The sequence below is a fragment of the Falco naumanni genome, chromosome 3, assembly GCF_017639655.2.
Source record: "Falco naumanni isolate bFalNau1 chromosome 3, bFalNau1.pat, whole genome shotgun sequence".
In the NCBI taxonomy this organism is placed as follows: Eukaryota; Metazoa; Chordata; class Aves; order Falconiformes; family Falconidae; genus Falco; species Falco naumanni.
This window is the reverse complement of record NC_054056.1, coordinates 63,185,529-63,213,025: the sequence shown is the minus strand read 5'-3', so window position 1 is coordinate 63,213,025 and position 27,497 is coordinate 63,185,529. Positions and strand designations below refer to the sequence as shown.

The 27,497-nt window shown below is 42.1% G+C and overlaps 1 protein-coding gene across 3 annotated transcripts in view; it reads right to left on the bottom strand.

The window, feature by feature from the left end:
- Positions 1–7,393: 7,393 nt before the first annotated feature.
- The window catches only part of DLGAP1 (DLG associated protein 1), a 430,938-nt gene continuing 410,834 nt past the window's right edge, over positions 7,394–27,497 (bottom strand). For all 3 annotated transcript variants that reach the window (XM_040588005.1, XM_040588007.1, XM_040588008.1), the window contains 4 exons: positions 23,468–23,886; positions 14,146–14,237; positions 11,556–11,708; positions 7,394–8,670 (listed from right to left, as the gene is read on the bottom strand). In XM_040588005.1, coding sequence (XP_040443939.1) covers positions 8,461–8,670; positions 11,556–11,708; positions 14,146–14,237; positions 23,468–23,886 — 874 coding nt within the window. In that variant the 3' untranslated portion in view covers positions 7,394–8,460. The remainder of the gene's footprint in view (positions 8,671–11,555; positions 11,709–14,145; positions 14,238–23,467; positions 23,887–27,497) is intronic.

Below are 27,497 nucleotides of genomic sequence, written 5' to 3'. Positions count from 1 at the left end.
CATTAGCATTAAACTCACATGTGCTATTTGTCATGAAAACATTTCCAGTTAAAAATCATTTTAGAGTATCACTATATTGGCTTATGCAACTGTTGACAAACAAAATCTGCTTGGATTACACTTTGATGATAAACTCTGCATGTTTCAGCGGGTTTTCTTTGTTTTGGCTTGGTTTCCTGATTTTTTTTCCTGCCTTCTACTAAGAAATTTTTTTAGCTCAGAGAGGGCAAATACAGAGGGTGGGCTGCTTCCTACCTGAAACCTCAGCATTGCCTAGGAGAAGCTGATCAACACAAATCATTGCAATGAATGCAGTACTGCACACAAGTAGCTTTTTACCACTTCTGTATACAAGCACAAGGCTATTAAGCAAAGGACGAGAAACACGTGGAGTGCACTGCAGTTTGCTAACGTATGGCTGGGTTCCCAGGTCCATGTACATTCTTGCAGACAGGCTGCTGTTGTCACGATGCTATTGCCAGGAAAGATGTAAACAAAAGGAAACCTCTAGTTGTCAGTTGAAGTATTAGGTTAGTAATACAAAAGAGTACTTCAAAGAGTCTTTCAGATTGATACACGCTATTTATGAAAGATGTTATTTATTATATGTACTCGTACAACTTTATTGATGTAAGCACTGTTTTTTACATTTTTTTAAATCACAGCAGTATTTTCTATGTGGTGAGTCAGGGCAGTGAGCAAGGTCATAGGATCCTCTTGCACAAGATTGTGACTTAAAATTCAGGTGTTTTAGGCATAGCTCTCCTGAGCTCACTCGGAGATTGACAAATGGATATGTTTCCATTGAAGATGCTGAAGTTTTGTGTTTGTGCTTCCACTAAATTTCACAGCTGTCAACTTGCCTGGGGTGCAGTCTCTCTCCCAACACTGCAAATCCAGCTGTTAACTCCACTAAAAACCCAGCACTGGTGTTTATGCTGGATTAAAACAGTTGCTAGCGAGATGAAAACAAGATTTACTCTTACAAACTCTTCTTTCTCACCATGACAGCTTACTTCACGGAAGTAACAGCCATGAACTGACCTGGATTACTTTTAGCTTGTGTTGCTTGTGTTATATCCATGCCACGTTCCCCTAGACTTGGCAATGTTTCAGCAGCATGTGACAAAGCCCTGCCCCGTGCAAGTCCTGGTGTTGCCCAGGGACTTGCATCTCCCCTGCCCTCAGCTGGGGGCCCAGGGGCTCCTTGAGAGCATGCTGCCCTGGCACATGTGAGGCTTGCAAATAGCACAGTGGAAACCGTGGTTATGGTGGCACTGATGCACTGGAGAGGGATGTCAGATTATTTAGAAAGTATCTAATGAAAGATCGCTCCAAGATGGGAAGGAATTTCCCCCTTCAGCTGTCACTACAGTGTGACAGTAAATGCTTTGGTCACAGATGAACTTGCTGGTATCCAGGCTCTTCTGCCAAGTCCCTCTCCTTCCTCCTGCTTTCCTCCTTTCCTAGGGCCACTCATGGCACTCCATGTTTTGGCTCTTAGTACCTTGGCCGGTGCTCCCAGTGCTTATTTCACCTTGGTACCACAGCATGGCAAAATGCTGTTGCAGTTTTTGTGCATCGTCTGTGAGCTGCCTGACTGGTACCAATTTTTTCCCTTTTGTTGTCAGTTATTGAGTGGAGAGATGAGGAACAACACATGTTGAAGTGCATCAGTTATATCCATTTCCCCCACCTTAGGCCTAGCATAGCCATGATTTGCCAGAACTAGCTACAAATTAAAGAAGTTTCAGCATTTTTTCAGATGGTAGGAAAGTTTTCTTCCCAAGACTGGCAAGAAAACTGGAGCACAGTGAGAAAAACTGAAATTACCATCGCTTATTCCAAAAAAAAAAGAGAAAAAAGAACATGCTATAAGATGACAAATAACATAGCCCAACTCATGCAGTACATCAACGTCTCAGTTTGTGGAGCATGCACAGCAAAAACAGGGATTATCACAGTTCTGGTTCAAGGACTGCAGCAATCCAGTGCTGAACACATGCTTTCGAGGTGGCTCTAGATGACTATTCTGAGCACCGATAGCCAGTACAATAGGAAAAAATAAGCCATACTATTTTAAGGACATGACTTTGATAATTCTCTGCTAAAAAGCCAAGAATAAGTGATAGGCTGGACATTCCCACTGGGGAAATAAGTTAGTTACATTGGAAGGAGTTACCTTTTGCTATTCAACATCTCGGCTCCCTAGTTACCATCTCTAAACTAAGATGTTTGCCTCAGCACACGGTTGTTCGCACAAGTGACTTATCTTACCTTGGTGAGACATTTGATACCCATAAAACATCCGTCACACTCTGTCCTAGTGCTTTTCTTTAACTCCTTTCCCTGAACCTTTGACAGCTTCGAAACATGACAGAGCGTTGTCTGTGTGGCTCAGGGGCTGTGCAGCGGCTGCCTTCTCCAGAGGCTCTGCAACACTCCAGTATTTCTCCTCTTTGAATATTGCTGGAAAAAATACATGATTGCTTCCATTCTGTTTGACTAAAAATAAGGAAAAGCCCTGCACCCTGGCATGGAGGTTGTTCAGAGCAGAGTCAATATGATGAAGGCCTCTGCACCAGAAGTCACCTATAATAGGTGGTGGCAATGTCACAGCTCAGCTTGTTTTTTAATATATCTCTTTTTTTTCTCCTCTCATATGTTCGTTTTTTTTTTTTTTTTTCCCCTGGGTGGAACACAGCCGGGGAGGTGATGACTTACCTGCCACAACTCGGTAGATTGCAATCTGGAACTGGCAGAGTGTTAACACAATGCCCCAGCAGAGCTTTTCTGTCTCTAATTTCTATGATTATGTTGTTACTGGTTCAGTGAAGAGAACCATGAAAAATACAATTACCAGGAAGCCCTGTTCCTTTCCTCATCCCTTTGTCTCACTGCGGATTGGGTGTGTGACTCACAGAGCAATAGAGGACCTGCTGTATTCGCCCACGCTACTGAAAGGGGTTATGCCCGCTGGTGGGACCCAAGCGTGGGAAAGCCTGACCGCTGGCTGGAAGGGCTGGTCACGTCATGTTTTGCAGCTGGCATCCAAATGTATCCTGATGAACCAAGTGATAGCACCTACCTTCTCTTGCCATAACAGCAGCCAAGCAGCAGCACAGGAGAGGGGCTGTAAAAACCTCACTGCCACATCCAAAAGCACAGGGAAGGGAAAATGGCTGTGAATGAGCTTGCTGTGGCGGGACAGTGATTTTTTTTTAGATCACTGGCATAGCATCAGACTAAAGGGAAAGGGAGCAAGTTTGTTTCAGCTGTGGGTGCTGGTCCCAGGTTTGCTCAGTGCAAGCCCAGCTGTGTATCAGTCTGGTGGGGCAGATCTGGCCCCGTTATGTGGCACATAGTGGGAAGGGAGAACTTCACTTGTTGACTGCACTCCAAATCATGTCTAAACCTAAAACTCCAATGACAAATGCCAATGGCAGCAGAGCAGCCAATATTTTTATTAATTGCTGTCAAAAATGTCAGTTCAGTCAACACCAAATCTCAACAGATCTGACAGGTGAGATGCTCCAGTCTTACAGTCAAAATATATTATTTGCCTGTTGCGTGCTGCAAAAATAAATGTCTAGCAGGAGAGAACAGACTCTGGCAAACAAACAGACAAGCTATGCTTGTGGGGAAAGCTCATGACTTGATCTGGAAGGCAACATTGAGTATAAATAGGGATAAAATTTACCTTAAGCTTGCATGAAAGGCAGGGCTATGAGCCGTGGTTTGGACTTCTTCATTCTTCTTCTGGAGAACAGCTTGAAACATATTTGCTATTTTACGCTCTCTGATCTATTGTTGTTACAAAAAGATACCAGCCACCTCAGAAAAGTTTTTAAATAGTAAAGCATATTTTTTTCCATCCCTGGTGCATCAGTTTATCAGACCAACGAGAACAGATATTCCAGCACATGAAGAGAAATCCCTTCATCTCAGTGGTAATAAACTTTTAAGCAGAAGTTTCCCTGCCTGTGGATCCCTGGCACAAATCTTCCTGATCTTCCTGTGCTGAAGGTCTAAGCACAGGCAGACGATATGTGGTGCAGCACTGGCATGCCATTAATATAACTATTAGCCTCTATAGACTGAATCAGAACCTGTTTAAATGCTGGTATAGCCATGACCAACATCATCCGGGACGTATTTCTATGGGATTTGGTGACTGTCTTTATTTCATGTACCGGGAAAAACCCCATCCGGAAGCAGGATTCCAGGGAAGGGAAAGTCAGCTATCTCTGCCAGGGATCTCTTTCACCTCCCATGTTTCAGCCATCACCAGAGATAAGCACAAGATGAAGGGAACCAGTGAGGGGAAAAAGAAACAGGCTGGGGGTTTCTTGCCGCTTCTTTTGAAGTCACCAGTGTAACTCCAGACATCTTCAGCGGGGTTTGGCTGGGCTCCGTGCAGAAGCGCCTTTGAAGATTTTGCTAAGGCTCAAGGCCTTGATCATGGCAACATTTACGCCTGTGAGTAACTCTGTGCAGATGAGCACTTCCAGGGTACTCAGTGGGACGCTTCGTATGAGGCTTTGCAGGATTGGTCTTAAGCAATGAGTGCTTAAGAGAAACATTCTGCTTGTCCTGCTTTTATCCTTGACCACATCAAATGAAAACTGCCTTGGCAGTTACGGGAGAACGAATTTGCATTGAAAACCCACAGCTTTACAAGCAGTGCATTAATTATTTTATTAATTTGCTCTTTTTACATTATGGGAAACATTCATCTATTTACATTTTCCTGTCCACACACAAACCCGATAGATAATCCTATGGAAACCCAAATCGTTAAGCCATAAAAGCACTCTCTGTCTAAAGGCTTTCAAATTTGTGTCTTTTGTTTCTAATCAAAAACATTTTTAAAATCACACTTGGGAATGCAGGTAGGCCAGTGATTTACATTCCAGTTACTTAAAATTTGACCATTTTCCTTAAAAAAAACCCCAAACCAAAAAACCCAATAAATTCACAAAGATACAGTTTAAATTAAAGTGATAGTGCACATCAAAGCATTAAGGGAACACCAATAAATAAACTGAAATATATTACAAATAAATTATTTCTATTTACCTTTTCAAATATTAAAAATCTTTAATCCATTTCTTCATCTTTCTTTACAAAAGGATTATGAGAATTTTATGGAAACATCTGCAAAAAATAGAATAAATACTTCTTTTTTTGGTTGTGTTTTTTCTTTAATTTTGAAGCAGGAGACAAAACCAACCTTTTCTAAAATTTCCCCCAAGAAAAAAAAAAGTGATAATTTCATCCTGAAGTAAAACAGAATATAGGCATTTTATACACTGGGCAGGTTAGACTAAAAACAAATAGTTACAAATTATACTAAAACAGATGATAGAGCAAATATACTAGCATTAGTGTTGGTAAATGAGTCAAGTGGTTAACTAGTGGCATTCTAGAGGCGGAATTATTCTATTTTATATTTTCTGGTCTTGGCTGTATCTTTAATATTTTGCTAAAAAACTAAGCAAACATTATAATACCTTCTCCAGCGCCAAATGATCTAACAGGCATTCAGCTAAGAATAAATTCATTTAAAATAGATATGAAAAATATTCTATGATATACAAATACAATAATTTGTAATGTACAAGACTAGATAGTCTTTTGCTTTTCTGCTTTTTTAAGGGGGAACTTGCTGGATATAAATTTCTGTAGCCACTTGTCAACCAAATCTTAACTCATCTTTCATAAAACGTTCACAAAACTAAGTAAGTCTGCGACACAGTTGTGAATGTGGACTCTCACCTGGATACTGCTTTGAATATTTCAGTACAAATGAGTTCCGAATAATTAATATTTCCTATGACTATATATGCTCAAAAGTGGCAGTTGGCACTAGTACATACTGCGAACACTGTGATGTTTCATTGCTGCTAAAAGTTAAACGCAGTGTTTCAAAACTAGCAAATACGCTGGTATTCAAATGCTTAGAGGGTCAAACCTTTCAAAGCTCCTGTAACACAAAGCACTCTAGGGTTACACTGGATTTCTGATTTCTCCAGTTAAAAGTCTTTATGTATTAAATTATTAGCCCTTATCTTGTAAACCACAGCAGTAAATATTTGTGCCCTGTTTATAAAGACATAGCTCAGATATCAATGGCTTTGAGAGGTAGCAAATTCTCTAGTGGTTTTAGTATGCTCTCATGAAAATACTTGGTGCCAGAACCTATTACCTCTCCTATTTTCTTGAATAAAATTAAATTAGCACCTGGCTATGATGTCTTAGGAAAAGAAGCTGTCTGGCATGATCTCGATGAATAGTTTTAGCAAGACCTTAATTTTTTGATGATGATTTTAAATGCTTTTTAAGTGCAAGCTGCAGAATTACACCCGTGCAGCGGGATTTTTCACGGGTTGGACCATCCATACAGGTTTAACAGCTATGGGCATAGAGAGCCAGCGTTGGTGTGCAGCAATGTCTGCACCCTGTGCTCCTCCATGGCAGGGTCGTCCCTGTGCCTGTTCCCATCAGGAACAGAAAGCAGCCTGCCTTCCTCTCCCGTGTTCCCCTGCCCTGGCAGCCGGGTTGAAGAGCACGCAGGGACCAGTGGAAAGGTCCAGAAAGCATCACCACAGGGCTGCGCACACACTGGGGGCCCACAGAGTGCTCCTCTGCCCCGGACCAGCCCCAGCATCCAAACCAGCTTACACTAATTCTGCTTTCAACAGCACATGCCAGCTAGGCACGCGTGTGTGCGGGTACACACACAGACACACACACATGCACGCACGCACGCAACTTACTTTCAGCAACATGCCTGACACAGCTTTCCTAATGTTGGCACAAGAGATTCCGGTAGCGGTGTGGTCAGCATCGTTCCTCATCAGATGAGCTGGAGGACAAGCTCCTGCCTCAGCCAGGGGGTGGCTGGGGGGGACAGACACGCAGGGTCTGACCTCTCAGGCTCCTCTCCAGCTCTATTGTCTTCCATTTCCCCCCACTATTAGTAAGCTACTTGGGATGCATATTTTTCATGATTGCAAAACAATGGCAGAAGCCGGGGTAGGAAGGCTTGTTGTGAAAAAAATTAAGTTCATATTGATCCCATAACTTGTGAAAAATACTTTATTGTTCTTGTTCAAGTGGGTATTCTGTACTATTAAGAAGAGGCTGAATTAGAAACTTACTCCAAGATACAGACTGTTTGGTGATAAACAGTCTGAACTGTAGCATACAACTGGCTGTGGATAGAGCACAGTAAGCCTGGCCTGGAAAAGCATCAGCAGCTCCATGTACAGCATTTCGCCTACAGGTGTCCGTGTGTGGCTACGTGGACGTATGAGATCAGATGGTCCCACCGAGATTAAGACATCAACAAAACCAAGCTTTTTTTTCTTTTTTCTTTTTTTTTTTTTTAAACCAATATAATCCATACAATACAATACAAGAGGAATTGACAATACAGTACAATTTTAAAAATTCTTAACACTTGGACAAGAAAATCCTTCTTTTATGTTATCTCTTCAACTGTCATTGCTTCTTATCTCCTTCCTTTTCACTCTTTTATTGCCTTTCAAAATAGATTATTTCCCTGGAAGATCGAATTTACAATCTTCTGCTGATTGAAATGTTTAAGTAGTGATTGATGAAATAAAAATGAGGCAGTTTGTGCAGCTGTGAGTGTGCAGGTATCTTTCACAGGATCTTTTATATCCCTTGCCATCTCACCTGTGGGATATACTTCCACTTTTTCACCTCCCAGAGCTGTGTTTTATTTCTCGCCCCCCTCCCCACTCCCACCCCAGCCCCCTCCCCTTGTGTGACTCCTTAAATTCAGGTGAGAAGGTGTGATTCGGAGGTTTAGAATAAAGTGCGCCATCTGCTTTAAAAAAAAACAGTAATAAAAAGAAGGGAATCTGAGTCATAGCTCCTTTCATCTTTTGTGAGGAAGACGGCAGAGTCTGAAAGGATCACCCTGCATGACTGAAATTTCCAAAGTCCCCTACAGTTTGATATTGCTGTACACCGAGTAACAGACTAGCTTTAGGTTAACTAAAGATCATGAGTAAGTTAAACGGAGCATCTACTGTACAGGTGTGTGGGTGCGTGGAAGTCTGAGCGCTGCATTTATTTGTTTCAAACAGAAAAAAAAAATGGATCGTACTCGTTTACATGAGGCAAAGTGGTAGTAGCATCAGTACATGTGACAAAGCATCATGATGACATGGGCGAACCTTCAGAAAGGAAGGGTGATTAGAGGACATCTCTCGGAGGACCGACAACTACGCCACGGCAGTGAAGTTCACTGGGAGCATCGGGGCGGCTGCGTACAGAGAGAGGGGGCAGGGAGAGGAGGGGAGAGAAAGCGAGAGAGAGAGGAGGAGGAGGTACAAATACTCCATGGTGACCTTGAGCAGGAGCCTAGAGGGGCAGATTATACATGAGGCTTGTCTTGCCAGAGAGTGTCCTCCCGGTTGGATCCCTTCATAGCCTGGTCTGGGCTTCGGGGATGTATATCTCAATGCTTTCGGCGCTCTCGGTAGCTGAGTTCTGGCGGACCGATGCAGCGCGCTTGGCAGCCATCAGCCGTTTCCGGGCCTCTTGACGCTGCGAGCTTTCCAGAGAGCGTTCTCGTATGAGTGGCACCTGACCTTTCGATGGCTTCTTTGGCACTGGAGGAGGGACCCTTCTCTCCTGATCAAAGCAGAAGGTTAATGGCATTATACAGCTTCTCAGGGAAAGATGGGAAAAACTAGGATACGTCAGTAGTTAGAACACACATTTTACCTAAGGTTTGTTAGCTCTTATCTGCCTTTCTGTCTTCAGTGAACTGGCTTTTGTGCTCAAGGGTTCATAAACACAGAGCAAGGGCAAAGGGGAGGGGAGGGCCGGCCGCAGTGCTACTTCTCCGCAGGGACGGTGCGTTAAATGCCCGGCGCTGCCAGGGCTGAAGCCCCCACTGCTAACCGCTTAGTGCGGCTCCCTGGGGTGGGGGCGATCCAGGCGTCTCCTCCTGGTGTCAGGGACTAGAAAGGAGAGCATCTCGGACGCAGCCTCCTGCTGCCAGCGCAGTCGTGTGCAGCTGGGGAGCGAATGTCGCTCTTGGCAGAGGAACTTTTGAGACCTCCGACTCCTGGGCCACCCTCTTCTATACGTGTATAATGCTAGGCACTCGTGCAACACGGAGATACCGTGGCTTTGGCATTCCCAGATGCAGATGGGAACTAGCTGCCTGCAGCTGGTGCATCAGAATAAATATTTTTTAAAACCACCATATATTTATGTATATATTTTGTACTGGCTTAATGACTGCTCAAAAATCCCACACTTTCGGTCTCACTGTGCAAGCTCGTAAACTCTAGCCTCCTGCTAAATAGGAATGACAAGCTACAATCAGCTAGAAATAGAAAAAAACCGGTAGGGAAAACTTAAAACTCATTAAGAGAACATGCATTAATCATGACAGTGGCAGCTAGCTCCAGATACGCGATCAACAAGGAGGACTTTTATGTATATCCTGGTGCATGTACACACACACACACACACACAAAACCAACAAAAAAAAACCCCTCAGAGAGGGATCTCTCCCGAAAAAGAAAAGTGTATTCAGGTCTGAATTTCAGGCGGCCACAAAGACTTTGTCAAGTTAATTAGATTGTCTTTTAAGTTACATCCCCTTCCAACTGTGAACACGGTCTCTGAGCGAAGGGATTTTATCACACTACAAAGGTCCCATTCTGCCCTTTCGTTTTCTTTCATGCTGCTCACAACAGCTTCCATGGCTCGAAATATAAAGGTGCTTAGTTACACTTATTCATACTTTGCTTTTTCTCTCCATCCAAGGATTAATCTATGCTGCTTACAAAGGGCCCAGTGGCAAAGGTCAAAGGCAACTGCAAATATCAATTCCACAGAAAGTTTTTTCTTCTTTTTTTTTTTTTTACCCTTTTTAAGAAAGGAGATCATCTGTTCCATCTAAAATCATAGACAAATACTGTTGAAACAGGAACACAGTCAGTGTAATTCTTTAAAATCTTTACCTTCCTACTGTAGGTCCCTTTCTTCAGCACTACTTAAGTTCCTTTAACCCGTTATAGTCTTCTTTTTGTTGGAAACTCTTTGAAATGTTTTTCAGAAGCAAAGAAAAGGCACATTTTTTTGTAAAGAAAGCTCTCATTTCTTATTGATGCAATTGCAAACACTCGGCCTACCCGCTTTACTGTAAAAGCTAATGAAAGACCATATACCAGCATTTGTGTGCATGCATGTTTGACAGTTTTAACTTCCTTTTCTGACAGATACTGAAAAAAAAAAGAAGATAAGAAAATGACTTGCCTTCAGTACCTTGGGCTAGGAAAACACATTCCCATTCATTCCCCTACAAAACACACTAGGTGTGCACAAATGGTGTGAACATGGCACTCCTAAGTCAGGAATGAGTATTTAGTCTTGATCGGAGGAGGAGGGAGAGTGCTACCAGCACTGCCTTTGCAAGCTTCCTGCTGCAAGATTAATGGGGTTTGATATTATTATGGTTATTTGTCCAGAAGAAAACACCGCTTTGGTCATCAGCAGCCAGCTGACCGTAAGTTGGGGCAGCCCAGACTCCTGTCTGAGCCACTGTCCCTGTAAGTCACATTCCCCCTCCTTCTGGTTACCCTACCTGTTGGCTGTATTCATTGCTATCAGACCAGCCACAGTGGAAATTCAGCCATCAAATTACATACCTATAGGAGCGCAACATTAGACCGTTGATTCCTCTAGGAATGGGTCTGTCTTTTAAGGATTTTCTGAAACATTTGTGTATTTTGGCTCACCCAAGTGCTGTTTGTCTTGATGCGGATAGTGAGGAGAAAAATAAGGCAATGGTGCCAAATGAGAATGGAAAGTGAAATGTGGCTCACACTTGGAGATGTGGTAGTTTTTCATGGTGACAGAAGAAGACTACATTTAAAAGAAAAGACCAAAGCTCCAGATGATTTTTATGCTACCTTGGGTAAACAACACTACCAGCAAAGTGAACCTGTTTATGAAATCACCCATTTAAAAAAACCCAAAATAAATAAAAAAACAAACAAATGGACAAAAAAAAAAAGTAGTTCTTTCATGTAACATTTTGGAAGGCATATTTTTGATATTGCTCTGTTTGTAATCTGGTTACCAAAGTCAGCGATTATTACAGTGCTTCCCTAGTTTTTTCAGTAACACAACCTAGAACTCTTGCTATATGCAATAATATGAACCGTAAATGTGATTTATTTAATTTAAAGAATCAATATATAAGGCAGTTCCTTCCAACGATTGATCGTCTAATATGATTAAATGTAAAGCTTAACAAGGTACCACATTCCCATTATCCGTTTCACAAAGACAGATTTGGTTTAAAAATATGCCTGAAACATATTACAGATAATATCCCAGATGATTATTATGTAAACATTGTTATTACAATGAAATTAATTTGATATAAGCTTCATTTCACATTTTTAACGTCAACGCTGTAACACAGAGGCCTATTTAATCTGTCCAGTATTTGTGCAGGGTTTTAAATGAAGCATACAAAATCTACAATGTTCTACCTTCTTGTCATGAGGATCCATCTGTTTCCAATTATTGGCCTTTAACTGATGAAGTTCATCAAATTTCATACTAATATTTTCTATGGACAACTGCAGCATATCCCAAAACCCTGCTAAATCCTGGGAGGTCGGCCGTGGATGTGCATTAGGATTCTGTGCAACAGAAGAAAAAAACACGTTGGCTTTAGTACCTCTTAATGTAAAGCATTTGTACAAATGGTTACAAATCTTGCTAACAAAGCAGTTTCAGCAGACCCAAGCAATCAGTGAGGTGCAGAGAGAAGTGGAGCACTACTTGCTGGCGGGTTTTTTTTCCGCTGAGTATGGCTTGGTGTTGAGCTGCTGTGCCCCTGCAAGTCCCCACACACGGAAGGCAGCAGCTGCCCCACCCCGGACCACAGGGCAAAGGCACATGGCAGATCCCCTGTGGCAGGATCTGCCTGGGAATGTTTCAGGGCACAACTGGTGATATCCTAACTGCGCTGAAATTAATCACCAGCCTCCTCTTCACTTCCATGAGGAAGGATTCCCTGCCATGCTCACACTTGTAAAAGACTGATACATGTGCAAACGTACATTTGCTGCCTGTGCAAACAGTGATATGACAATGCGTGAATGCTTTTTCCATATTGTGAGAACCTAATGTGAGAAGGTCTACAAAAATACACCATTTCAAGTAAAATTGCCTGTTACACACCTCAGGCCAATTTTTTCCTATTTTTTTGGCAAGAATAACCTCTGCAGGGTGAAAAGCTCAGAAGAGAACATGCAGAAACACAGTAGTCCCATTTTTACAGATGGATTTTTGGGAAGAGTGAGACTGGGACCCAGGTGGGGAGCATTGCTTTGTGTGTGAAAACTCTGTTCAGTTCATTAGCTTGAGAGTATTTCTCAGAAGAGCACACCTGGACCATTAGCATCTCCAGTGCAGCATGAGCCAGACGCTGAGAGGTCCTGTGCTGTCTTCTGTCCCTTTAGTGCAAGCCAGCTCTGAACATTTTCTGCATGCAGTGGACATACATGAAATGGTCCCTGCTCTGCTGGCAAAGTTTGCATGAGGGAAAGCTTTCTGTACGGTGTGTCTCTATAAGTTGGTTTCCAACTGAAACTCTTCAAATAAAATGAGATGTTGCACACACTCACTTCAGATATGTTTTTCCATAAATGCTGAGGAGTACCTACACCAATCTGAGTCAGCAAGGTTTCATGGGTGCTGTGGCCTCATGAGATTACATTGATATATTGTTAATAATTCATAGATAAAAAATTATTAAAACCTTGCATGTTGTTTCACATGGCTCAAGTTTTAAGTTTTCTCCCTCACCAGAAGCAATAAACCCAGGAGACAGTTGCTTGCCTTACAAAATTTCTAAGTACTTGTTGTTTTTCACAGCATCACTTGACAGATCATTTTGATAGGATGATTATACCACCAAAGGAGCAGTTACTGAAAACAATATAGCATATATTTTTAGATTCCTAAGGAGACCAGAGATTACACTTGAATTCCTGTTTTTTCAGTGCTTGACACTAGCAGGTTGCCCAGTTGCAGGCCTTTATTTACAAAGACGTGCAACAAGAATGCTGTTTCAATTTTTATGTTAAGAGTAGGAAGGCTTATTCAGGCAGAGCCAATTTCTGTTGCATTTGTCCACTGAGGCAGATTCTGGTTTGGGGCTTGATTTCCAGAGGTGCATTAACTGGAGTGGAAACTGATCACCCCACTCTGGTGAGTATCACAGGGTTTGATTTCCTTTCCCTGTTCTGTGTTGACAGAGCATAATGCTCTGTGCTTTTGGGACTTCTAGGAATTTATGCCAACATTGGCAATTAAATGCATTGTATCTACTCTGCAAAGATGAATTGTTAATTAAAAAGTCTGAACTTTTTTGTAAGTTAAGTGCTGGCATTTTTGAGAATACTGCTTTAGATACGTGATGTGAAATGTATTTTCATTTATTAACTGAAATCTTGTTCTGATTCTACTACTACTAACAGCATAAAAATAGCAAATAATAATACTAATCGTGGTAGCATAGACCAATTACATACAGTAATAATAATGATAACGTATTGGCTCTTTTCCTCTTTGCCCTTTTAGCATTGAAAATTATTTTTCTGTCTTTCACTATTGAGGTTGTGTAACATGAAGCACAGACTTTAAGTGTCTTGATTGCCTGGTATTTCTGTCTTGTTTAATACAGGCAGCATTGGGATTACATGGGAAAGCCCCACTAATGAGACTTCTGGTCCACCCTGAAAGACCTTAAGGTCTTTTACCCAAACATCCCTGTGCCTGTGCAAACTGAACTCAGAGGTCAAGGGACAGATCCTTACTCCTCTGAAGTCAGTAGCAAAGCCTCAGTGGTATTTCACTCAAAGCGTTTTGCCTGTGGTTATTTCCAGGCTCTCAAGCTGTTGTGAAACTCATGCTGACTCTGCCAAGTTTCACAGAGTTACTCCTAAATTCATATCAAGGCCTCTACTGGAAAAACTACCACGTTAGTCAAAAAAGCCATCTAGTTTAGGTGTAATTATTCACAGGCTTAGTAGAAGGCACACCACAGTGTCTAGCAGAAAAGTTACATACCAGGTTTTCCTCGCAAAGTTCTCTGAACTGGTAAAATTTCTGGGCCATGAGAAGCTGGGCACTGCCCACTGCAGTTCGAATTTTTCCTAGAACTGAGAGAAAAAGAAACATAAGACACGATACTTTGTTGCGGGCAACCAAAAGCCTATAAAAGAGGGGAGAAAGGTGCACAGCAGTCAGCTCTGGCTTTCATAAAGCATGCTATCTTTCAGTCATGGATTAGAGAGAGGCTGATAAATCTAAGACCAGATCTACACTATGCAAAAATACTAATCTGTTGCTTCATCTTACCCTCATCCCCCAGTGAGACCAGTTGTAATGAGCAAAAAGCACTTCCATGGCAATATAAACATGGCTAATCAAAAGCCTTTACAACCTGTACAGAAAGCATACCAGAGGTGACACCTCTCATCATCACTGTGACCCAGGCTTAGGCTTTGAATACAAACCCAGCTCCGTGCACAAGGACATGCAGCTTTCAAACCCTGAGATGCCTTCTACACTGTTTGGAAAACACTCTACCTACCAGCATTTCTGCCACCTCGCTTAGCAACTCAGCACCTTATTTTCAGGTTTAGCTGCATGTTGCTTAAACAGAGCCTGGGAAAGGGAATGGTGATTTTAATGCACGCCAATGAATCTCATTTGGACCCCCTGGGTATTTTCTGTGAGCACAATCTGAGATAGCTTCTGCCTTTGAATCCAGATACACAGGCATACTTCAGGGAGCAATCACACCCTGGCCTTTCCTCCTTGCTGGTGACCTGGAGGGAGGTGTCAGTCCTAGCCCAGCTCCTGCGCTGTCTGGGGACTCCTTTGTACAGACAGCTGGGTGCTTATGGTCTTTTGGGACTGAGTGCTGTGAAGGACTGCAGTGAACCAGAAGACAGCCCGTAGTAAACGCCTCTGAACAAAACAGGCACTCGTACTGTTTTGGTTGCATTCAACCTCACTGAAACAGTGGGGTTTTACTGCTGCAAGGGGTAGTCGGGGATACACCACCCAAGACACAGGCTGGTGTATTCAGAGACCTGCATTTCCCTGGGGCTTTGCTGAATTCTGGTCCAGTGGGAGCATGTGCGTGCACATGTGTGTATGTGAAAAAAGAAGCAAGCGTGCAGAAACAGAGCAGAAAGACAGACATGGCCTCAACTGGCAGTGGGACAGTCAATCCAGGAAAACGAGTGTGATTTTGGGGCCTGCTTATTGAAAAAAAATCGATGCTGTGAGCAAGAAAGTGGCTACTGGGTTGTTTCAATACTCAGGAGACTTTCAATACTCAGGAAAAACAACAACAACAACAATGCTATATGCACTGTCTTTAAATAAATGGGTTGGCTTCACAGATGTATCTGGCTCCATCATTAATTTTTCCTCTCCGCTGAAGCAACTTATTATCCCCCAATTCTCTGGTTAAATATTGATTTAAAAACTAATCTAAATTAATTAAAAAATTACCACTTCATTAATGAAAAACATTAATATCAGCCACTGTGTCACAATTTTTGCTGCTATCTCTACTTATAGATATTTGCATTGTCCTAGCCATCAAATAAAGTGACTCTTCCATGACAAATTTACAGTCTGGATACATGAGGCAGGTGAGGGAGGAACATGAAAAACAGAGACAGGAAGTGGCCTCCTCAAGATGAGTGAGTTGTTGGCAGAACCTAGAGGAGATACTAGCTGCCATCCTCTGTACCATCCCTGGGGCACGGTCACTTTTTGTATAAAACCTAACACAAAGTTAGCAGAGCTGCACTGGGAAAATACTGGTAAGTAAGAAAAACAGATAAATACATAAATAAATAAATGCAACTTTGCTATAACCCCTTCTGAACAACATTTTTAAGGTCTCACAGTCCCGTGACTGGCTGCAGTGCATGTCAGCAGCTTGCGACCAGAATGCCATCATGCGGTGCTTGGTAAGAGAAAGGCCTCTCTAAGGGATTTACTTCTGTAGCCACCGCTAAGCTGACTGGCACAAACACTCATGATGAACTGAAACCAGATGCACAGTAGTATGAAATCTGTGCTCTGCTCCTTCAAGGCAAGTGGCTTTTCCTTCAGCAGCCTTAAAGCTCGCTCCTTAAGGCTGCAGAAGAAAAAGTGGGATGTGGAGTTAATTTATACTTCAGATGTACAAAGGGGGGGAGGAGGGGGAAGAAGAGGGAAGAGAGGGTCTTTTCACATTTTTTTTCAGAAACTATAGGAGAGAGCTCTGTGAACACACACAGAGCCCAGACTTTCATTTTGTTCCCAGAACTCAGCTCAGGACTGCCAGGAAATAGCCGTGAGCTGGAAGATTCACTAAGCAGAATATTTTCAACATATTGCGCAGGGAGTTTTGCACACAACTCTCATTATTGTTAGCAAGGCTTGCGTGTCTAATTCTATGCGCACAGTGCTGAAAATGGACCCCTTGGTGTGTCTAGTCATTTATGCAACCCAATATGCAAACCACTCAACTGAAAGGACTTTTCAATAGTAGGAGGAGCTACTCCGGGAGCTTTCATGTGGTTCCCATTGTTATGAAAACTCTTCCCACTGAGTATATTTGGGAACAGCTGCCTCATCTGGAGCTTGGCTACTCTGATGCTTCCGAAGACTTGAGAAGGGGAGGAAAAACAGTTTCTCGACTTCTCGGGACAAAAAAAAAAAAAAAAAAAAAAAAATAAAAATGGAGGGCTCTTTGTGGAAACCTGCACCATCTGAGTTGGAAATCACATCCCAAGTACGAAGAAATGTAAAAACACCTTGTTGGTGATGGATGGAAATGTGCCCCTTTCTTTGAGGGAAGAAGAGCTTAATATTCAGAGACCTCAGCAGAGGGAAAAGGAAGTCCTTGTCCTTGGCTGCCTAGCGACTGGCTATTTGCCTAAAAACCATCATCCCAGCTGACGGTGGGATGCATGCTGATGCTGTTCTCTATTGTTGCCACTTCTGCTGTAGCTGCGGCTGTATCTAGTCAAGTGTCACTGATTCCTCGCCCCTCAAAAGCAAGCGGTCTGTTAATGTGCAACCCGTCAACAACCAACTCTGTCACGGAAGTTAGCGAGGGAAAAAAAAAAAAAAAAAAAAAAGACAAAGCATGCAAAGGACTGAAAGGAATCTCTCCAGAAGGCACAAAGCCTTATCAATAGCCTGAGTTTTGTTTCCAAACACACGTTGCTTTTAGTGTTTCAAGTGCTCATTTCGCTTACTCAGTCAAAACTTCCAGTGCCAAAGAGAAAGGCCAAGGTGTAGTAAAAAACCCAAAATGTAAAAATAGATCAGCATTTTCTTAGGAGGAAATCCTGTGAGGTTTGAAGCCAGATACCAAGAAAATAAATTGAATTGCAAAGATAATACTCAAAACACATCAGAAAAGAAGCAGAGCAATCTTTAAGAGCAAGGGAGATGTGGTACAGGAGAAAAACATAAACATTCAAATTGATGTGTTCAGCTAGTAGGATAAAAAAAATATATATAAAACCAAGAAACCACAAAAAACCCAGCCCATCAAGATGCAATCATAATGGATTTAAGCACCTATATAATGTTATTCATGTCTGCTTACTATTCCATACAGGGTTATACAGCACACTTAGCACTGTCTGAATGCCTTCCAGTAATGCATTAAGCAACGTTATTAACATCCATCATATGCTTTGCTGTCACCGCTTCCCTAGGGAGAGAAGTGTGTGTACTGCAGTGTTTTGTTTTTTATAGTTTGAAATTTTCCTCCTCCCCCCCCCCCCCTTGCTTTGACCTCTCTTCCTTGTAAATCCAGTTGTCTCCTGTGACAACTTTTCAGAAATAGACAGTTATGTCTATTCTGGAAGAACTGTTTCAGTATAGGTATTTTGATAAAATCCAGCTATTGTGGGGTGCCTCATCACTATTATTGTTCTTGACTAGGGGTTGCAGAGTGTTGTTCGAGGATAGATGCATGCCAGTGAATTTCCTTGTGTCTCTAAACCCCCAACCTGTTCTCCTTTTAAAAAGTTCTTAAATATAGACTTAGACTACATGCTGTTCAAGCAGTAAGTTCTTGATTCTCTTGGTTCTCAGAACTGCATAGGACCTACTCTGGGATTGTAGAGCTCTGTGTATCTCCTCCCTCCAAGTCTTCATGGAAAAAGAAATGAAAGAACAAAAAAACTGCAAACACAAGCAAAAAGATGGTTATATTGTGATCTGCTCTACCTTGGAAGGAGACTGTGTGTGTAACAAGGATAACAAAATACAAGAAAATAAAAACAAAAAACACCTGAAGTGATGTGAAAAGTCACCACATAGAAGCTACAGGTGTTTTGAGGAGTGTCAGCATTATGTGGCCTTAAAAAATCAGCTGATCTCTGCATTTCAACGCTGATAGCCCCCAAAATCTCACAAGTGACAAAGGAGGCACTTTAGGACTGTGACTATCAAATGCCCTTAGTGTGAAAACACCTGGTTGGTAGATGTAGACAGTGTGCAAGCTAGGGAACAGAAAACCAGGGACTTGCTCATTGCCCCAGGAGCAAGTGGCAGGAACAATAGCTGAAATTACAGGGACACAGCCTGACATTTGTGTTGCAGATGTTGGCTGGCACTATGCATATGAAGCAATCCGGCCATAGAGCCGTCACAATCCATTTCCAAGCCAGGATGGACCAGCATTTTAGCCTATTCATGTTGACAGACCTACATTTAAATAATGCCAAGCATGACAAAAGCCAGGAAATTCAGAGTTAAAGCTACTGCTCAGATTTTAAGCTCGGCTATTAAGGAGAAAACAGCCAAATGTGCAAACTATTGAAGGAGAAGTTCCTTGCTTTGAGTCATATGTACTTATAGGAGTGATCTCACTGAAATTAATAGGGCTGTCTGCATGAGTAAACGCTGTTCACTGGGAGTGAAGCAGTTTCCATGTGTTCTCTGACTTACTTGGCTTTTATTAGCACACTTCATGTTTTTTCCCTCACTAGATTGTTTCATTGCTTGTGGATTTTTCTTTTTAACTTGCTAGACTTTGGACATTGGCAGGGCTTCCAGCCAGGAGCTGGCTTTCCTTGGAGAAACCCATGTGTATGGAGGAGTCCCTTCTGGAGAGAAAGGAAAACCAGGACAAGAAAAGGCTAAGTCGGGCATACAGCCAGAGGCATGTAGCCAGGGAGATTCCAGCAGGACTCGGCCACACGTCAGGCTGGTGACTGTCCCTCTGCAAGGCTGCATCAGCCTGCTGCAGGTTGAAGCCGCCTCGCTTCTCGGAGCAGCAGGGACCAGGACAGCTTGGGGGAGTCCTGCAGAGGTCTGGCAAATGGGTTTCCTTGCTCATGGCCAAGAGTGAACTCATGGGTCTCCTTCTGCCATGCACAACTATTACGAAAAATATATTTTTTCCTTAACTTTATTCTCTTGTGTCTAGCCTTCAGTCTTAAGTTTTCCTTTTAAACAATCAAAACAAACCAAAACAGCAAAAAGTGTGCAAGCATTACATAATTTGCCAGAACTGGCTGAATTTGCAGAGGTTCTGGTCCTAAGCAGCGAGGTTACTGAAGATTTGAGGTCAGCCTTTGTTCGCAGACTAGCCCAGAGGAGTATAATATACACGCAAGACAGTTATAATGACATGTCTTGTCAGAACCTTGGTTTTCTGTTTTAGTTTTCACTTGATTGGCCTGACTTGTCTCACCACTAAATCCACATTACACCTGACTTGTGGTGAATCAGGCCCACTGTTTTTGCTTCTGATGGTTATCTTTGCATGGAAGCCACATTACAATGCCCTGTCAGAGAGACCCATTTCTGAAGGGGAGGGGCAAAATGAAGCCCTCTGGTTCTTCCAGAAAGGTTAACGCCCCCTGTGAAATAAAAGCAACAGCAAAAAATCCAGCAAAAGCCAGGCCAAGGCTGTAGGTGTATGTTCCCATGCTCATCGCTGCTGGGAAAAAAAGTGGGCAGAGGCTGCTTGCTAGCAGCCCTGCGTGGGGAGCCAGGCCTGCTAATCCTGTGTGTAAATGGTTGCTCCAGAGTCCTGAGCCAAAAGGCACCAGCGTCTGCGGTGAGGCTCTGGCTGTATGAAGTTTTGCAGGGGAGAGGTAGGAGGAGAGAGCAGAGGGTTGAGAGAAAACAAACAAAAAAAGGTAAACAATTGATTTCACGTGAGGCCTGCTCCAAAGTGTCAATCAATTCTCACAGGGTGTTTAGCCTCATATGTCTAACATCTATTTTTTTTATGAGCGCCCTGGAGTTTGTAGCCAATGTCTCTGTAACAGGAAACCATACCAGGTATCCCAGCTTAAGTGTGAGTGGTATTCATCTGCCTGTTATGCATGCCGCAGCTTTATCAGAAAATTATTTCAGATAAAACCAGAATATACTATACAATAAATAATTCATGGCGGAAGGGGAGCCACATTTCTCTCTATGTTGGCATTTCATCGTGCAGCCACTGAACCACAGCTTGTTTTTATACACAGCAGCAGACTCCATTTCCCAGCTAGAAACATTCAATCCCATCTGGTAGATTCATTCCCAGCTAGATAATACCCAACGTATCTATGTAACATACAAGCTACTGTCAAACAGCAGTGAGCCGTCTCCCCGAGACAGCTGTTTCGCACAAGGGCCGCATTGTCTGGAGGAAGCGTGGATCGTTTTACGCGGAGCGCCGGGGGGACGAGCCCTGTGTCAGCTGCCATGGCATCGAGAAAACCTCGCTCATCACACGTTCTCGTTATTTTGTTATCTGGCCAAACACACGCTGGGGATGTCAGGTTGAAAACAAAGGATGCATTCCCTGCTCTGGTTATATTTCATTAGGAAAACCAAAGCAAACACACCTCTTCTGCTCCTTTCCTCCCTCCCCCCAAAGTTTATAGATGTATGAAAAAGACATATTTCGGGGCAGGGTTTGTAACAGCCACGCTTTTGTTTCTGGCGCTGCTGAGTGGGCAGACTGGCCCCGGCCATATGCTTTTCCTTGGCACCAGGTAGAGTGTGGCATGCTGAGCTGCAGCAGAAAGCTGTGTGCTGCCTCTGCGGGAGGCAGCTGCCACGTGCCAGAGTGGCTGATGGTGTCACACTGAAATCAGTACCTCACCAGTGACCACAAAACCCAGGTGACCCCTTTCCTCCTCCTGTTTCCAGCAATCATGAGAAGAGCTGGTCAGAAAGATGAAGAGGAGGGATTATCCACCAAACACATGCCATTTGCGCTGTAAGGAGGCACTGGGAACAGCCAGCCTAACCACTCCTTTATTTTCCCCACAACTGACTTCTCTCACGATTGCTCAATGAAGAGCCCTTTAAAACTATCATATATCAAAGACATCAAGACACTGAGACAAAGTTCTGTACACGGATATGCATGTTCTGCATGCATCAGCCTTGTCAAATTTCACTTCATGTTCCTTTCCCAAGGCAAATACATACTTTGGTGCACAAATAAAATAGTTCTATGTTTTTCTATTATCAGTTCACAGAATCACAGAATGGCAGAAGGGACCTTTAAAGATCATCTGGTCCAAACCTCTTGCCATGGGCAGAGATATCTTTCACTAGACCATGTTGCTCAAAGCTCTGCCCATCCTGGCCTTTGCCATGTCCAGGAGTGGGCGTCCACAACTTCTCTGGGCAACCTGTTCCAGGACCTCACCACCTTCATCATAGAAAATGTCTTCCTTATGTACAATCTAAGCTGTTGCAACAAAAAGAAAGCAAGTGGGTTTTGTGGCTTGGACTTACAAAAAAATGTTGCATATTTACTATTTGTTCTGTGTGCACACTTCTTTTTCAATCAAAATCTCTTAGTTTGTGGGGCTTATTTATTACATACTAAGAACAGAAAACCTTTGCATTGTTCAAAGAGGTTTTTGAATGTATTGATGATGTAAATTAAAAATGCAGTTCAAATACTCTAAAACTTGGGGAACCTGAATTGGCTTTAAAGGCTAATCCTCCTCTATTTTTCCTTCAGAAAAAAATGTTAGCCTATTATATAAAATAAACTTTGTAGAAATAGAAAATCTTAACATACCTTAAGGTTATCTCATACTTTCCATTAGAAGTCACTTTGCAGTTGCTTACAATGGTGTCTAACTTTAACTACCTAGATCAAACTTCTCTATGGGTATTTCTCCCATTGGGTTGAATGGAAAGTTCCAGCAGAAACAGCTTATGCACTTCTAAGAATTAATATTATTTTTTTTTTTTGCCAGTGTTAAGTCCTTTCTTTCCATAAATCAAAATCTACACATCTCAAAGGAATTCTATCACCTTCCTTCTTGAAAGGAAGGGTTAGAAATTTGAAAGAAGCAAACCTGGAGCTGAAGTAGTAGTCCTTGCTTTGGTAGGAGCTAATTTGGGGGTTGGAAAAGGGTTATTTGTACATCCAGGAAAATATACTTAGGTGTGCCTCAATGCTACAATGTTGAACTCCCTATATGCAGCTGCTCCTTAGCGTTTTCTAGAAACTCCCTGCTAGAATTTGAAAAAGCTTAATTCACAAGGGGTGTGCTCTTAACTTTACAGGCTTACCTATGTCCAAAAGTTGACAGCTATCAATAGTACTGCTCCTTGTAATGGAAGTAAGTGGAAAAAACTTCCATTTTTACTAGTAGAAAAAATTCTTGACAGGGAGTCACATGCTCAGCAATTCTTCCCTAATTAGAGTGAATGAATGAGATGTGAGCTACCCAGCCCTTCTTACTAATGAAGGCTTACTAGACATTCCCCTTGCCTTACAGGTGGGGTAATACTTTGGCAGCAGTGACAACTGATGTGTAGTTTGCATGTATGTGTTTTTTATCACAGAATATGGAAAACTTGTTTTACTGGGAAGATCAAAGAGGAATGAGAACTGCAAGGAAGATGAAGGGAGGCTGGAGAGGGGAAGAGAGGGAGAACAACTTGGAAACACAACTGAAGTCTCAGTTGGAAGAAGTGCCTGAATACTCTGATGCCAATCACCATCTAAAAGGGCAACTAAAATATGAATTTAATGAAAAGCAACTAGAATCTGTTTAATTATGTTCTAAGGTTATGAGAAGTGATTTCAAATGGAAGCGTTAAGAAACATTAATACTACAAGATCCCTAACCACTCTCCTAATTATCCATTGAACTATGCAATCCCAAAAGCTAATACCTCTGGAGTTTCAAAAGTGCTGAGCATTTGCATTCTCTGTCAACTTTAATAAGGATTATTATATACATACATACAGTCCTTTTGAGAATCACAACTATAGCTTCATTAGCTAAATAAGAAAGGTTATGATACAGAACTCACTGGAGTAAATTTGACCTATATTAAATACTTCTTTGTAGTTGCAATATTATTGTATGCAGTTACTTACTGTCCTCAGGTAAGTTGTTTTCCCGTTCTTCTCTCTCCATTTGTTGGCACCAGCCCTCCATACGATCCCTTTCTGCCTGAAGTAGCTTCAGAAACCAGTGGCCATCTCGTGGGCACACTGACCTTTGAACAGCTTCCAGAGGATCTTCAGTGATAGAGTCAATCCAGGGGTCAGGAGGAGGTAAAATTGATGGATCAAAATCAGTATCAAAGTCATCATCCACTGCACATGCGTGGTAATGGTTTCCTGACCCTTGTATGCTAACAGTAGAGGTGCTTGCATCTCGGGAAAATTGTCGTGATATTTGTCCAGAACACGTATTGTCCTCTTGAGGGTCGATTATTTCAAAATTCTCATGGAAATCCAGGTCTGCTTGCACGGCTGTTGTTACACTATTAGATCGTGTAAACCTGCGAAAGCTTTGGAGAACACAAACATAAAATGTTTAGAAAGCTTTTTCTAGGTAAGAAAGGACTTACTAAGATTCTGCCAGTCTTTCTAAGACTGGCAGTCATGGTTCTCAGTCTACACTCATGTGCTTTTTGCATGTGCTGAAATGATCATCATAAATTTGTTTTCTCATTGCAAGCTAAGGAACAAAAATCTCTCTTTTTTCCATGCAAGCTTACTGTTTATTGAGGCAAGTACCTCTAACTGTTGTGTGGTTTAACAAAGCCAGAGGCTAGGCCAAGAGACAGCTAATAGTGTCAATAGCTCAGGATTTTAGGTTACCAATTAATGAAAAGTTAAAGGGGCTCAATTTTAAGTGGCTTATCTTTCAGTTTTTGAACCTCACCCCCCTGCAATTACACACCTAAACTCATCAGCCACATTTAAAAATCATACACATGAGATTAAGAAGATAGTAATATTAATGAGTCCACTATCTATGTAATGTTATACATTCCATTTATAAAGAAGGTAAGTATTTTCAACCCAGATAAGTATTTTGTATTGCTTCTTCATAATTACTCTTTATAATTATGTACCTGCTAATACCACTGCTCTCTCTCACAATTTTAGTGCTCATTCCCAGTGTTCAGACGTTTTGTTTTTCACATTCAACCTTCAGTTTCAAAATGGTCTTCTCTTTTTCACCAAAGCTAGAACTCTCAGTTGTTGTCTATGTTACCCTCACCGTGATGGCTGCTACCCTGTAGGTAGCTTCCTCTTGCATTGCATAGTTTCCTTGTGTTGGAGCCTCTGAGGGCAGAGAGCAAACCCTGGGGGTAAAAGTGAAAACAGGGGAGAAAGGAAGTTTGGGGCTTTGGGTTTGAGTGGATTTTCTTTAAATAAACAGCACTCCAAATTCTGCAGTCCAAGGCATCCGAGGTGAAAAGGCTGCTGTAGAAGGAGCAGAGGGAAGTATAAGGAGTAAGAGACACCTAATGCTGTTGCAGGGGGTGGTAGTGAGAGCAGATATGACAAGCAGTAAGTTGTGTAGGGAATGAGTGGAAAATCTGCAGGCAAATAGTTACAGAGTCAGGGTAACTCTAGAAACTGATGCACTGAGGAACACAGGAAAACAAGAAAAGCAAACACCTGTCTTGCTCCATGATGATAAAGAAGGTAGAACCATAAAGTAATTAATGTAGACGTTACCTAAATTAGTAATATTTAGGCTTCGGAATTAACATAGTTTTAAACTGAATAGGCGCAGATTCTCATCTCTTCTTCTTACTAATCCAGGATGTCTGTGCACTCATGCAGCTGGTAGTTCACTGCTAATTTGTTCATAAACTCACTTTACACTTGAAACCATTGCTAGGACCCATTTCCCTGTGATATTTTGGCTGTTTTGCCCTTACTGGTTCTATCTTTAGTTTGAGCTCAAGCAGCAATGAAAATGCTGAGGAGATAGTGGATCTGGATTTTGGGCACTATTTCTCTCCCTTTCATTTATATTTGACCTTCCACTGAAGCAACAGCTGATTAGACAAGTGTAACTGACAGCAAAACTTTGTCGAGTGTATTTAGCCTGCAGTTGAGGAGGTAGCAAATGGAAGGATGCCGAGGGAGAATTTCATGTCCAATGTACCTGATGCATCTAGGTACCTCAGGAGGAGTGCAGCAGACTTTAAGGAGGGCTGCACCAGGTCCTGTTGATAGAGGAAATTAGTGGCTGTTGATCTGAGGCTTTGAGAGGAGCAGAGCAAAAGCAAAACAGGAGTTGAGAAGGGTTCTCCAATTGAAAAAAAAAAAAAAAAAAGCCATTTCCTCTGTAGAAGAAAGCTCAAATTAACTTCTCAGCCACACTAGTCTCTGGAAAACTTCAATAATATATTGTGTACATATTTTTTTATAATGGCTTAGGGTACAAATGTGTTAATGTAGTGTCAGCCACTTGCAGTTCTTTTGAAACAGGTGTTGTTAAATGATGCAGAAGTCACAGTTATGCCACTGTAGTTTTGCATGACACGCACCAACAAACTGAAAAATATGGAGAGAGCAGAACTCTTCAGCTCAGTAGTATTTATCCTTTGACAAGCAGAGCAAAGCATTTTGCTACAGTCTGATACATCAGAAAAAATTCAAAAGGGAGGACAAGGACCATTGACTTCCATAGGAGGAAAGACATTTCTTGGTTTAGAAAACAGATGGCTGAGGAGGGGTATAGGAGACCTGTGAAGTCCTCACTGGGTGATGTTTCACCATTTCTCAGAGTGCAAGAACTGTGGGGAGGAAGGCAGCCAGTTGCAAGGCTGAGAGGTCTAAAGATTTACATCTAGTGAAAGGAAGTATTTCTTCACACAATGTGTAATTAAATTGCCACAGGATCCTGGGAAAACCAAAGGTAAAAATAGGTTCAAAGAGAACCTGATCAAATTCACAGGAGATAGGTCCAGGAAGAGCTATTGCACAGATGTCATATCTGGCTTAGGAAGTCCCTGAACAACAGACTGCTAAACTGGGAATGTCTACTGGGAGAGGTAGTGCTTTATATACACCCTTTATACTTTTCCTTTACACACACTCCTTTATAATTTTCCTAAGTATCTGCTACTGGCCCTTGGCAGAGAAAAGCTGTTAGACTGCTATTAGTGGTTAGAAAGATTTTAGCTTTAGACTGACATTACAATGGAAATCTTTTGGTCCAATCTACCCTAGGGTTTTTTTGCTTTAAATTGGCCACCAACCTGATAAATCCCTTATCTGCGCTGAAGTGCGTGCATGCATATACACAAACACACAGACACAAAAACATGTGTGTCCACACAGACACATGCTCACACAGGATTTCTTTTGTCATTTAGTCAGGGTCCTTTGAGAGCCAAGGCATTAGTATGCATTGTGCTCTTCCACACCTCCACCTGGAGAGAAAAGCAAATGCCTTAATCCAGGCTCGTTCTTCTCCATGCCCCTACCTCCATGTTACAGCTGCCTTCTGCTTTCCCCAGTGCCCTAGACTCTGATATCCTTCTGTTTCAGGTGACCATTTGTATTTTCAGTTAACACCCTGGCTTTTCAGTGTACACCAGATCCCAAATGTAAAAACATCAGGGTCTACTTGCCAAAAGGATGTATTGCTGGAGGCCCTACATTTCAAAGCTTTCAGGAGTGTACTCTTACTGGTTTCAGTATGAGGTAGTACCACCAAAACCACTCTGCTCAACAAATGAAATAGAATAACCTACTTTTTTCTCCCCCTTTGTTTTATCTATATAGTATGCTACAGGCTTGCTCGACAGATTCTTGGCACCAGATACTGTAACCTATATGTCTTCAAAAGAAAAACAACTTGGCAATAGAATATAGCATCAGTTGAAAATTAAAAAATACTCTTAAGGAAATGTATGTTGAATGAAATGCAGGAAGGCACCCACTATCTGCCTGCCTCCAGCACATCTATGTAAAATGCCTAATAGATGGTAATTTTAGTCTCTGACATACCTTCCTCACTCACTTCCAGGATGTTTTACTCTTACAAAACACCATTTGTGTCCCACATGCGTCTTTTTTTGTTTTGCTCTGTTAAAACTCTATACTGCAGGACTGCTGCTGGAGCTAATGCCTAAGTTTTCACTATTTC